Source organism: Ranitomeya imitator, chromosome 6, assembly GCF_032444005.1.
Source record: "Ranitomeya imitator isolate aRanImi1 chromosome 6, aRanImi1.pri, whole genome shotgun sequence".
NCBI classification, from domain to species: Eukaryota; Metazoa; Chordata; class Amphibia; order Anura; family Dendrobatidae; genus Ranitomeya; species Ranitomeya imitator.
The window spans coordinates 470,036,723-470,050,319 of NC_091287.1; the positions used below are offsets into that span (position 1 = coordinate 470,036,723).

At 46.0% G+C, this 13,597-nt stretch overlaps 1 protein-coding gene across 4 annotated transcripts in view; it reads right to left on the reverse strand.

Moving 5' to 3' along the window:
- Window positions 1-13,597, reverse strand: part of TPD52 (tumor protein D52) — a 127,449-nt gene that overhangs the window by 17,024 nt on the left and 96,828 nt on the right. For all 4 annotated transcript variants that reach the window (XM_069731519.1, XM_069731518.1, XM_069731515.1 and 1 more), the window contains exon 2: window positions 2,216-2,322. In XM_069731519.1, coding sequence (XP_069587620.1) covers window positions 2,216-2,322 — 107 coding nt within the window. The remainder of the gene's footprint in view (window positions 1-2,215; window positions 2,323-13,597) is intronic.

Below are 13,597 nucleotides of genomic sequence, written 5' to 3' on the forward strand. Positions count from 1 at the left end.
CAAATCACACCTCACCACCTGTGCGCTCGACCCCATCCCATCCCACCTCCTCCCCAACCTCTCCACCACACTTATCCCATCCCTAACCCACCTCTTCAACCTATCACTATCTTTTGGCACCTTCCCTTCTGCTTTCAAACATGCCACAATCACGCCTATCCTCAAAAAGCCAACCCTCGATCTAACTGCTATGTCCAGCTATCACCCAATATCGCTGCTCCCATTCGCTTCCAAACTCCTGGAGCAGCACGTCCACGCTGAACTTTCCTCCCACCTCTCATCCAACTTGCTCTTTGACAATCTACAATCTGGTTTCCACCCCATCAAACAACTGAGACAGCCCTGACCAAAATCACTAACGACCTACTTACCGTGAAAGCTAATGGACAATACTCTGTACTCCTCCTTTTGGACCTGTCCTCTGCTTTCGACACAGTTGACCACTGCCTCCTACTACAGATCCTCTCCTCCTTTGGCATCAAAGACCTCGCCCTATCCTGGATCTCCTCGTACCTTTCCAACCGCACATTCAGCATCTCCCACTCCCACACTACCTCCTCATCCCACCCTCTCTGTTGGAGTCCCCCAAGGCTCTGTTCTAGGACCTCTACTCTTCTCAATCTATACACTTGGCTTGGGACAACTCAAAGTCCCATGGATTCCAGTACCACCTCTATGCTGATGACACTCAGATCTACCTCTCTGGCCCAGACGTCACCACTCTGCTGTCCAGAATCCCAGAGTGTCTATCAGCCATATCCTCCTTCTTCTCCTCTTGCTTCCTCAAACTCAATGTGGACAAATCTGAACTCATCATCTTTCCTACATCCCACAGATCTTCCTTACCTGACCTATCTATCGCAATCAATTACATCATGCTTTCCCCCGTACCGGAAGTCCGCTGCCTCGGAGTAAGCTTCGACTCTGCCCTGTCCTTCAAACTGCACATCCAAGCTCTTTCCACCTCCTGTCGCCTCCAGCTCAAAAATATCTCCGGAATCCATCCTTTCCTTAACTGTCAATCTACTAAAATGCTTATGCATGCCCTCATCATCTCCCGCCTTGACTACTGCAACATCCTTTTCTGCGGCCTCCCTGCTAACACCCTTGCACCTCTCCAGTCCATCCTTAACTCTGCTGCCCGACTAATTCATCTCTCTCCTCGCTACTCCTCTGCTTCCCCCCTCTGCAAATCTCTTCACTGGCTCCCATTCCCTCGGCGTATCCAGTTCAAATTACTAATACTGACCTACAAAGCCATCCACAACCTGTCTCCCCCATATATCTCTGAACTAATCTCCCGATATCTTCCCTCACGTGATCTCCGGTCCTCCCAAGACCTCCTTCTCTCCTCCACACTTATTCGCTCCTCATCCAATCGCCTCCAAGACTTCTCCCGAATATCCCCCATCCTCTGGAATTCTTTGCCCCAACACGTCCGACTAGCAACCACATTCGGATCCTTCAGACGGAACCTGAAAACCCATCTCTTCAGGAAAGCCTACAGCCTGAACAGACCCCGCTGCCTCCTCATCACTACCGAAGCTACCGCCTCACCAACACCGGACTCCTGCAACTCTCAACCTACTGTCTCCTTCCCCATAATCCTGTAGAATGTAAGCTCGCAAGGGCAGGGTCCTCGCCCCTCTGTATCAGTCTGTCATTGTTAGTTTGTTTACTGTAAGTGATATCTGTAACTTGTATGTAACCCCTTCTCATGTACAGCACTGTGGAATCAATGGTGCTATATTAATAAATAATATTCTATAACAATTGCTCATTTTGCCTTTCAACCCAGTTAATTCTTCTCTTTTCCATTAGGTCTACGACCTCATGTGGTTAAAAACTGACTTGCTGATTCCTTCTAAGCTCTATGTAGAAACAGGAGGTCAATTTTCCCTGTATTGCAGGAGAATTGATTTTTGCAGGGACAAGACTCTTCCCATTTCTATAAAGAGAATAGAAAAGAGAAGAATTAGCTGGGTAGAAAGGCAAAATGAGCAACTAAGTGCACAGTGCAATATCATAAGATGATCAATGGGAGGAGGAGTTTTTCTTTAATGAGTGATTATGAAAAGAAAAACTTAGTAGCATGCACTATCTGGAGAGGGTGAAATAGCATTATGAGAGATTTTCATGGTTGGTCCCCTCTTCTCCCCCCATAATAAATGGCAGTATTAGATGTGGATAAACAATAGATTCACCCATATTTTACCTTCTCAAGCTCTCTTCGTAATTGTTCCTGTTCCTCCTCAGACAAGGCGTCTGTTACTGTAGCTGCTGCATCTTCTCCCTCCGGGATGGCTTCAGGTTTTAAATGATCTATAAATATTAAAAAAAGAAAGAAATAAAGAATTACAAATACCGTATGTAGATTTATTATACTAGAATGGGGCATATATTTGTTCCAATAGGGTCCACAAAACCTTTCCTACAATCTTATATACACAAAACAAAATAAAAAGTATATATGAATATTTATAAAATAAAACCTATTCTTTTCATAGTGTGAGAATCCTACCAATTCTTTATTCAATTTGCAACCTATCCAGATTCGGAAGTAAACCCACATTTTATAAGGATATAAGAAAAAAAGATAAAAACTAAAAAAGGGTTTTAACTAGATCTACAGCCAGGTTATCACTGCTATTATATAGCCGATAAATAAAAATATAAGACCGTAGTAACCAGTCAGTAATGCCAGACATCACCTATAGTACGAGAAATAAGTGGCAGCTGAACACATAAACCTGATCACTGCCTTGTGCGGAAAAACATAACCGGAGGCCGCAAGCAAACCTCACACATTTGTCTTTTGGTTGTAGTCCTCTTCCTCTCTGAAGGGACAGTTTGCATACTTAATTTCCCAGAGGAGCATGCGTAATGCAGGTGTCTGAATGCAAAGAGCAGAGATCACGAGGCGGGAACAGTCAGGGGTTGATATAATTCTATTTATATACAGAAGTAACTTTAAACAATTAGTGTTGGTAACTGTGCAAATCAACAGCAGAAAGAATAACCAAGAAAGTCTTTCACTATTTAACGTTAATGTTCCTTTCACAAAGGTGGTGCGCCCAGTCATGGGAGTCACCATGTAAGTTCTCTCTGAAGCTCTGGCCCTCGCGGGGGTTTTCCCGCTAGGCCTCAAGTCTCTTTCTAACTTAGGTCTATCAAAGCCAGTTGAGCCTCCCATACACCAACCGCCCCCCCCCCCCAACCTATAACCCTAATCCCAGCTGACCCTGGTGTAGATGATAGCTGGAATTGACGGCCTAGTTCACTGACTCTGTTGCTGTTTCCTCATCGATTTTCTCAGCTTCACAGTCGGCAGAAGTCTCTTATGCTCGGGGCAGAGAGGACTAGACCACGGCATTTGACAGGAGACATCGGGCCTCAGAGAATTGACCAGCGCAGAGCGCAGATCCTGGCTCTGACCAGTGTAGGCGGTACTTGAAGGTCTCCTGCGGGGAATCTGGACTTTGTCAGGTGGCGCAGACTTCCCCACTGAGGCCCTTCACACTGGTCTCAGCGGTGTATCTGGAGCATGTTTGCTCCACTCTTTTCCCAGGCACCAAATCTCGTGGTTTGGCGTGCATGGCTTTTATATCAGGGAAATCCTTCCGGTGGGTCAACTGATCTAGTTCACCACAGAAGGTCGCTCCCCTTGCAAATCTTCCAGCACAATTTGGTTCCACTTGATTTCGGCTGGCCAGCAGATGGCAAGCCCTCCTCATTAATGGCACATCCAGCACAAGTAATTCAGAGATATCACGGCTCCTTATCACACATGCATGGCTTATAAGTCTGCTCACTCTGACATGCCAGGCTTGGCACTCTCAACAAGGAAAAACATTACCTTTAGACTCCATGTCTCCTGACTCAAACTCTGTCTCAGACTACATATGGAGCTGTTGAGTTTGGGTTAGAAGACCTGCAGCCTTCCCATGCATCATGGTCCGTGCTCGGACTGCGAAACACAGATGTGTAAATCCAGCTTTAGGCTTCATTCAGAGCTCAATTTTTCCATGTACGACTTTTATGTTATTGTTTTTGTGGCACCCCTAGGGGTATTTGCCACAAAAATAGTTACTGACAGTAAGTACAAATACTAAAATAGCAAGACTGCACTACCACCTCCGGCCAGAAGGGGGAGCTCCAGAGACTCCCCTTGATCCATTCTGGTCTGAGAGAAGAACTGGCAGTTGGGCCAAGGAGCTGATAGAGATTCAACTGTATGACCTCTCACTAACAGCACTGTGACTGTTACCAGGCCTAAATCACCGGCCTGAGGAGAAGAGGGATAGAGAAAAAGGACATTGTGAGAACCGGGTAGCATTAATCACTACCCAGAACAGGCGCAAAGACGGATACCGGATCCGTGGCTGTATTCATTATATATAATACAGCAACCGGAAAAACGTGAGGTGATATCAGCTTCACTGGGGCCGGACGCAGCAACAGACACAGAGTTCAGCGGTACTCCCAGAGGGGGTAAACCGATAAAAGGACTCGGGTTGCCCGTCGAACCAGGACCCGGAGGGGACAGATTGGGCCGGCAGCCAGTTCACATACAGCAGCAGGGCCACACAGAAATTGCGCACAATAAGAGGCGAAGACCCCGGCAGGGTCAAAGTAACTCAGAGTTCCCATACAGACTCCGGTGACAGGACTGGTTGTAAATCCTTTTTTGTTAAAGTAAACTGGTTAAACGTTTCAGTGCCTCAGTCTTTCATTTGGACAATAGCCATCTATCCAGGATCGAGATCGTCACCGCTGGGAGAACCTGCTGCTGATCAAGTAAGTGCCTGTCCCCTCACGATACCCTTTACACTGTGCATTGCCTGAGGCCACAGCACCGGGTCAAGCCACCCGTGACATCCCCCTCAAGAGACAGACTCCATTGGTCCGGTGCTGGGTATCCCGGTCTCCTGGGCGTCACAATTGGCGTCACGAACAGGATCTAGCCAGCCCGTATACCGGGTATTGTGTGCCGTGATTGGAGCCCAAAACTGTGAAAACTGGGATGAAAAATCTTGAAAATTGACTTTATTAAAGAAAAATCCATTCCCCATTGAAAACTATTGAAAGTGACTTTTCCCCATTGGTTATAATGGAGTAAAGATGGCCGCCATCCCCTGAGGTAATCACTTCATAACTGTTAGGCACGAGACTGTTAATTGAGCTACGCCATCACCTGAGCCCCAGTCTAACTGAAAAACTTCAGAATCCGCCATTACAGAGCGCGGTGGGTGGGAGCAGCAGGGGGCGTGTCATTGTGGGCGGCACCAAGCTGAGCGCTCTGACATCAGAGCAAGGGGAAAATCGATCCTGCTGCACAGCGGAACAAATCTACACTATCCCGACGGAAGCGGAGGACCGGAAGGGTCCGGATTAACTAAGGGGGCACAGTATGTCGCAGCACGGAGACGCCGCAGCACTCGGCAACGCTAATGCAGCTGAAAGACAGAGTGTCAATAGAGAGTCCGGCAGCGCAGCGGTGCAAGGAGTGGCGTCCATCATGCCGGTGCTGATGCCATATACCCCGGGTGGCCCATGGCTTCCAATGTATGAAGGTGAGCCTAATACCCTTGACGATTTCAGAGAAAAGATGCTGGCCCATTTTGACATGTTCCCTGTGGGTGAAGTTCAGCGTGTTAGTCTCCTGATGATGCAGTTAAGTGGCCATGCTAAGCGAGAAGTCACAGCATGGGCAGCTGATCTAAAAGGCACTGTTGAACGCATATTTGCTGGATTAAAAGCTACATTTGAAACCACGGCCAGCAGCAAAGCTAAAATACGATTCTTTAGTTGCAAACAAAAAGCTAATGAGGGCGTGAGAGACTTTGCCTTAAACCTGCAGGAAGCCCTTAAATCACTTACACTGGCTGAACCCATTTTTAACACCGGAGCGGATAAACTGCTAAGAGATCAATTTATTGAGGGACTCTACACCCCTTCTCACCGGGGGCATGTGAGCATGCTTGTTTTTAAGAACCCTGAATTGACATTTGCCCAATTAAAGGAGAGCGCTATACGTCTCCAGCTGGCAGAGGCACCTCGGGATCAGGATCCTGCGCAACCCATGGCAGAGGCACCTCAACAACAGGGAGTGCCAGTGACATCAGCTATGTCTGGGGCCATTGCTAAGCCCCTGGGGCCCAGTACTAATGAGGCTCTTCAACAAAAGCTTGACTCTTTAGCTGATGTTGTTGCTTCAATGGCTAAAACCATGCAGGAGATGAGAGGACACAAGATGGAGTTGGCAAACTGTAGAGAGGATGTTCCATGGATGAGACCCCGGAGATACCCGACATGGAGAGGACGACCCCGCAACCGCTACCAACCGGATGGACAGCCCATTTGCCGCCGTTGCCAGCAGCCGGGCCACTTTGCACGAGATTGTGATTTAAACGGGAATCCCCTGGGAATGCGGGCCGCTTCGCAGGAATGAACTTTCAAGGCCCAACACCCTGGCACGACAGGTACATCGGAGGACGACCCATTATCCCTATCGTGCTGGACGGAATTCCCCTCAACGCTTTGCTGGACACAGGTTCCCAGATTTCATCTATACCGTATATCCTTTATAAGAGGTACTGGGCTGATGCAGATATTGATAAAGGGCCCTCTGATGTTGAACTAGATATATGGGCCAGTAATGGTAAGTTGGTACCGAAACTAGGATTCAGGGAGATGACCATAAAGATTGGTAAAGTAGAACTGAAGAAACAGGGTATAATTGTTGTTGATGTTGACCGGCGGAACTGTGAACCAACTGTATTGATAGGAATGAATGTGTTAGAGAACTGCTTTTCCGAAGTCATTTCTGTCTTACAGCAAATTGCTGAAACTGCCCAATCCTGCCAGCAGAGAGTTCTCCGGAGGGAAATAAAAGTATTGATGTTAAGGCAACAGGTAGAAGTTGCAGGTGGAGAAATCGGCAGTGTGAGGGTAAGTGATCCAACGTCTATTGTAATCCCACCAAAAACAGAAATGCTGGTATGGTGTAGAGCAGCCATTGGTACTAAGGGATGAGATTATCAAGCCTTAATAGAACCAGTGTACACCGACAGCAGGCCCACTATACTCACAGCACGAGGGATAGTCGAGGTACACCGGGGACGAGTGCCGGTACGACTTTTGAACTGTGGAGAGGAAGAGGTCACTTTGCCAAGGTATGCTACAATGGCAAAGCTATATACTGTTGACAACAATGCCATCACAACCATTGAGCCCTTAGAACCAACCTGTCAGGTGGAAGGCAATGGCTCAGATGGAGAAATGGAGGATTGGTGCCAACAGCTACACGTGGGCATAAATTCAACACCTACCCATCAAAAACAAGGGGTGTATAGGCTAGTGACGGAATATGAACAAGTCTTCAGTAAACACCCATTGGACTTCGGACGGATAGAAGGGGTAGAACACACAATCCCCACAGGTGACCATCCCCCAATAAAAGAAAGATATAGACCCATACCGCCCGCTCACTATCAATGTGCAAAAGATATGCTGAGGGAAATGAAACAGGCCGGGGTAATAAGAGACAGCTGTAGCCCCTGGGCGGCCCCTCTAGTGATTGTCAAAAAAAAGGACGGTACCATGAGAATGTGCGTAGACTACCGGAAGATTAATAACATCACCCATAAAGACGCCTACCCCTTGCCTAGGATAGAAGAGTCCTTAACTGCTTTGAAATCTGCTAATTATTTTTCCACCTTAGACTTAACAAGCGGGTATTGGCAAGTCCCTGTGGCTGAGAGAGATAAGGAAAAGACGGCATTCACCACACCAATGGGTCTATGTGAATTTAATCGCATGCCGTTCGGACTCTGCAACGCATCCGGTACCTTCCAGCGGCTGATGGAATGCTGCCTCGGACACAAGAACTTCGAGACCGTCCTCCTGTACCTAGATGATGTGATCGTCTACTCAAAGACTTACGAACAACACTTAATAGACCTGGCAGAAGTGTTCGAAGCCTTATCCAGGTATGGCATGAAAGTCAAGCCATCCAAATGTTACCTTCTCAAGCCAAAGGTACAGTACCTGGGACACATCGTGAGTTCGGAGGGAGTAGCACCAGATCCCGAGAAAATAAGCGCCATAAGGGATTGGCCAAGACCTACCAGCGCAAAAGAAGTGAGACAATTCCTGGGATTGGTGGGTTACTATCGCAGATTTATAAAAGGATTTACCAAGTTGGCAGCACCCTTGCAAGACACCTTGGTAGGGCAGACGAAGAAACCTTCAAACCGAAACCCTCCTTTTCAGTGGAACGACGAAAGGGAAGACTCCTTTGAACAACTAAAGAAGGCACTAACCGGAGAAGAGGTTCTGGCATACCCAGATTACCATAAACCTTTCATCCTCTACACCGATGCCAGTAATGTGGGACTAGGAGCGGTGCTGTCACAAAAGCAAGAAGGTCGGGAGAAAGTCATCGCCTTTGCAAGTAGAAAGCTCCGGCCTACTGAAAGAAATTCAGAAAATTACAGCTCCTTCAAATTGGAACTACTGGCAGTAGTTTGGGCTGTGACGGAGCGTTTCAAACACTATCTGGCCGCTGCAGAATTTATTGTCTATACTGACAACAATCCGTTGACCCACCTGGACACAGCCAAATTAGGTGCGTTAGAACAGCGATGGATAGCCCGGTTATCTAATTACAACTTCATAATCAAGTATCGAGCAGGTCGCAAGAATGGAAATGCCGATGCCCTATCCCGGATGCCACACTTGAGAGATGTAGAAGAGGAAACGGGGGAGCTTGAAGAAATTGAACTACCAGCCTTCCATCGTCCCAAGGCAAAACATCATCAGTCAAGTACCTATCAGAAACAACAAGAGGTGAATTTTAATCCGTTAGCACACCATAGATGGGCTGACACCCAAGACAGCAATCCGGCTGTGAAGTTGGTGAAGGAACTGTTGACTGAGCAAAGTGCATATCCCTATGAGGATGCCCCAGAAGAGACGCATCAACTCTGGAAAGAGAGAGGCAAAATGTTCCTGTATCAAGGGAAGCTCTGTAGAAGATACACCAATCCGAAAACACATGAATTGGTTTGGCAGATTATTGTGCCTAAACAAGATGTGAAGATGGTCCTCGAAGCTTACCATAATGGTGCTGGTCACTTCGGTTGGAAAAAGTTAGAAGTACTTCTAAGAGAAAGATTTTATTGGGTCGGGATGAGAAAATCAATCGAACAGTGGTGCAGAAATTGTGGCCCGTGCAACCTCAGAAGAAACGATCAAAAGAACCAAAGAGCACCACTGCAGCCCATAATCACCAAACAACCACTTGAACTTGTAGCCATGGACCACGTGAAGTTGACACCAAGCCGGTCCGGCTATGTCTATGCCTTGACCATCGTGGACCATTATTCACGTTTCTTGGTAGTAGTACCCGTAAAAGATCTGACAGCAAAAACAGCAGCCAAAGCGTTCCAAACGTACTTTTGTAGACCCCATGGATATCCGGAACAGGTTCTCACCGACCAAGGTACAGCCTTTGAATCAGAGATCTTCAGAGAATTCTGTAATATGTATGGTTGCAAAAAGATCCAGACGACGGCCTATCATCCACAAACAAACGGCTTATGCGAGAAGATGAACCATATTGTAATAGACCTACTAAAGACTTTACCTGAGACAGAAATGAATCAATGGCCAGAGAAATTGCCCGACTTGGTGGATCTGTATAATCATGTCCCGGTGAGCTCCACCAACTGCACCCCAGCTTACCTTATGCGTGCAAGACCCGGCCAATTACCAATCGATCTAGAAATGGGAATTCTGAAACCAGACGCAGAAGTTCAAGACTCCAATTGGGATATCATACGGCAAAAGCAGTATCGCCAAGTGCAAGAGAGTGTGGAAAGAAGCCTTCAGCAAACTAGAGAAAGACAAGAGCGAACTTTCAACCAGAATGCTCTAGCGACCCCATTAAGACCGGGTGACCAAGTGCTCAAGAGAAATCGTCGAACCAATAAACTGGACAATCAGTGGGAAGCCGTACCCTACACAGTTTTACCAACAAGAGTGGATAATCCTAAAATGTGTCTCATTAGCAAAAACGGAGGCTTAACATCTGTACTAGTGTCAAGAGACAATCTTAAATTATGTCCGTAAGCATTGAAAGAGCCAGACGTTGTCCAGCCAGAACCAGAAGTTATTCAACCCATACAGGTTCAACCAGTAAAGGAAAAAGAAGAGGAAGTGTATCACACCTGTATAGGAGACTTTCCCAAAACCCTACTAACATACCATGGTGCAGTAGTGGTTCCCATGGTGGCCTTTTACCCAACACCGAACCCAATACCAGAAGTCCCAAGACAGGAAGAGGCTGACCCCGTACTACAGGAGGTTCCAGGCCAGGAAGAACAGATTCCTGGTCAGAGTAATCCCATTCACGGTGGACTTGCCAACTCCATAGTCGTGGAATTATCTTTAGCAGAGCGGGCAGATACTACATCCGCAGTAGACAGTAGTACACCACATGAAGAGACACCGCTATTACGTAGATCACAGCGTAGTACCCAGGGTCAATTACCGGCCAGGTATGCAGATTACCAACTATAAAGCTCATAATGTGAATTGTATATATGTTATGCCGTATATAGTTAAACAGAAAATGTAGTATAGTCATTGCTATCAGTCTGCAACGTTTAAGCCCAGTGCCTACAGAGACTTGTCTGTATGAACTTATTGCATATTCTTGAACTTTTTATCAGCCCGGAGGCACTAAATCAAAGCTCCGGAAAGACTGCTTTTTGAACTTTGCTTTTTGCTCTTTTTGAACTTTCTTTAGACTTTATATTGATAACTCCGTTGGAAAAATGGAACTAAATTCCTGGACACTAAGTACAGTGCCGTTCCTAATAGTTTCAAGGATAGAACTGTATTAATGGACGCTATTTGAAGTGACTTTTTACAGAACTCTATTTTTGTTTCCTTGAGTGGTTGTTGTAACTTTTCATTTTTAAGACTCTATACATATTAATTGTTATTTCAAAATGTTATTGTCCCACAGTCCCGGAGTACTGTTCTTAACTAAGGGGGAATGTGGCACCCCTAGGGGTATTTGCCACAAAAATAGTTACTGACAGTAAGTACAAATACTAAAATAGCAAGACTGCACTACCACCTCCGGCCAGAAGGGGGAGCTCCAGAGACTCCCCTTGATCCATTCTGGTCTGAGAGAAGAAATGGCAGTTGGGCCAAGGAGCTGATAGTGAGAGGTCATACAGTTGAATCTCTAACAGTCCTGTGACTGTTACCAGGCCTAAATCACCGGCCTGAGGAGAAGAGGGATAGAGAAAAAGGACATTGTGAGAACCGGGTAGCATTAATCACTACCCAGAACAGGCGCAAAGACGGATACCGGATCCGTGGCTGTATTCATTATATATAATACAGCAACCGGAAAAACGTGAGGTGATATCAGCTTCACTGGGGCCGGACGCAGCAACAGACACAGAGTTCAGCGGTACTCCCAGAGGGGGTAAACCGATAAAAGGACTCGGGTTGCCCGTCGAACCAGGACCCGGAGGGGACAGATTGGGCCGGCAGCCAGTTCACATACAGCAGCAGGGCCACACAGAAATTGCGCACAATAAGAGGCGAAGACCCCGGCAGGGTCAAAGTAACTCAGAGTTCCCATACAGACTCCGGTGACAGGACTGGTTGTAAATCCTTTTATGTTAAAGTAAACTGGTTAAACGTTTCAGTGCCTCAGTCTTTCATTTGGACAATAGCCATCTATCCAGGATCGAGATCGTCACCGCTGGGAGAACCTGCTGCTGATCAAGTAAGTGCCTGTCCCCTCACGATACCCTTTACACTGTGCATTGCCTGAGGCCACAGCACTGGGTCAAGCCACCCGTGACATCCCCCTCAAGAGACAGACTCCATTGGTCCGGTGCTGGGTATCCCGGTCTCCTGGGCGTCACATTTTTTTTCTATGGATGGAACTAGCACCCATTATAGATTATGTGGCTATTCACATGTCAATGTTTTGGTGCAGACCAAATTGGAAATTGTTACGAGTATTTTTGTGTACACAAATTCACCTATGCAAGTCTGTGGGTCTGAAAACAAAATACAAATAATATAAAATATTTGGGCAGCACTCGGGTGCCATCCCAAAACTGTCAGATTTGTAGGTTTGTTTCATAGCAGAAACATAAAGCAAAAGAAAAAAAAATCCTGCTGGTAAAAACTGACACATGAATCAAACTCTGATGTCTAATCAAAAAACTAATAAAAATCATTCCAGTTTTAGCATAAGAGAAAAATCACTGACGTCTGAATGAGGCCTTAGTGTAGTGCGAATATTTCTGAAATTTCCTGGGATCAGTGAGAATATCGAATACAGAAATTTAGGGACCGTTTAGACACAGCAATGGTCACTTTTTATACGTTGGCAGGAGCAGAAGCTGTAAGTGATCAAAATTCACTATGTTGCCATTGTGTTGGCAGACTCATCATCGTACATCTATTCCTCCAACAGGTTTTGTGTGTTAATCATTGACCAACCATGTTATAATTGAGGCCAACATAATTAAGAAATGCAAATGCAGTGACCCAGAATAATCTCATCACGTAGCAATGTTTAAAACAAGAATCCATAGTAAGAGTAATACATTTAGAACTGATCAATATATACTTAAATTAAATCAACAAATAATACAAAATATAAGCCCAAGGCCTCATTCACACTCACATTTTTCACAAATGAGTGTCATCTGTTTTTGTGGACAGCACTCATACCTATCAGAGTCTATGGGGCTTGTCACGTGTCCGATATTTCCCTTGGACTGAGCAGTCCTTACAATATTGCGGATACATGTCCGATATTGATCCTAGTGTGGGATTAAGGCCGGGGACACACACAACGTATAAAAAAACGGTCCTTTTTTGACGGACGAGAATCGCACAAATGTTACCAAAACAGTGATCCGTGTGCAGTGCGAGGATGCGATTTTCTCGCATCAAATGATCCGTTTGACATCCATGTGACATCCGTATGGCATCCGTATGGCGAGATTTTCTCACACACTTGCAAAATGAGCAAATAATGGCTGAGCCTTTCCTGTCACCTGCCCAATGCCTGAGAATTTCTCGCAAGTCACACTGATGGTCCGTGTGCTGTGCTATTTTTTCTCGCCCCCATAGACTTTGGCGATTCTCGGCCGAGATACGCTGACAATCGCAGCATGCTGCGATTTCACTCGGATCCTGAATACGGCCGAGAAAATATCGGATGATAGGAGCTGCCCCATAGATTAACATTGGGACGAGCGCTATGCGATTTTTTATCGCATTGCACTCGTCCGTATTACGGTCTAGTGTGACCCCGGCCTAATACTGGTAATGCAAGTCTATGGGTCAGCGAAAAAATAAAAAATCTGAGCATTCAATTGCTAAAACTAAAAAAAAACAAAAACCTGGTCTGAATGAGGCCTGATACAATTAAATTGTGTATTCAAGAAACTCCAAAACATAAAAAACAAACAACATTTCAAGTAAATCTCCGTAAGTTCACATAGATGAATATTTGCGCCTGCTGTTAAATTGCTTCCTTAAGGCTGTG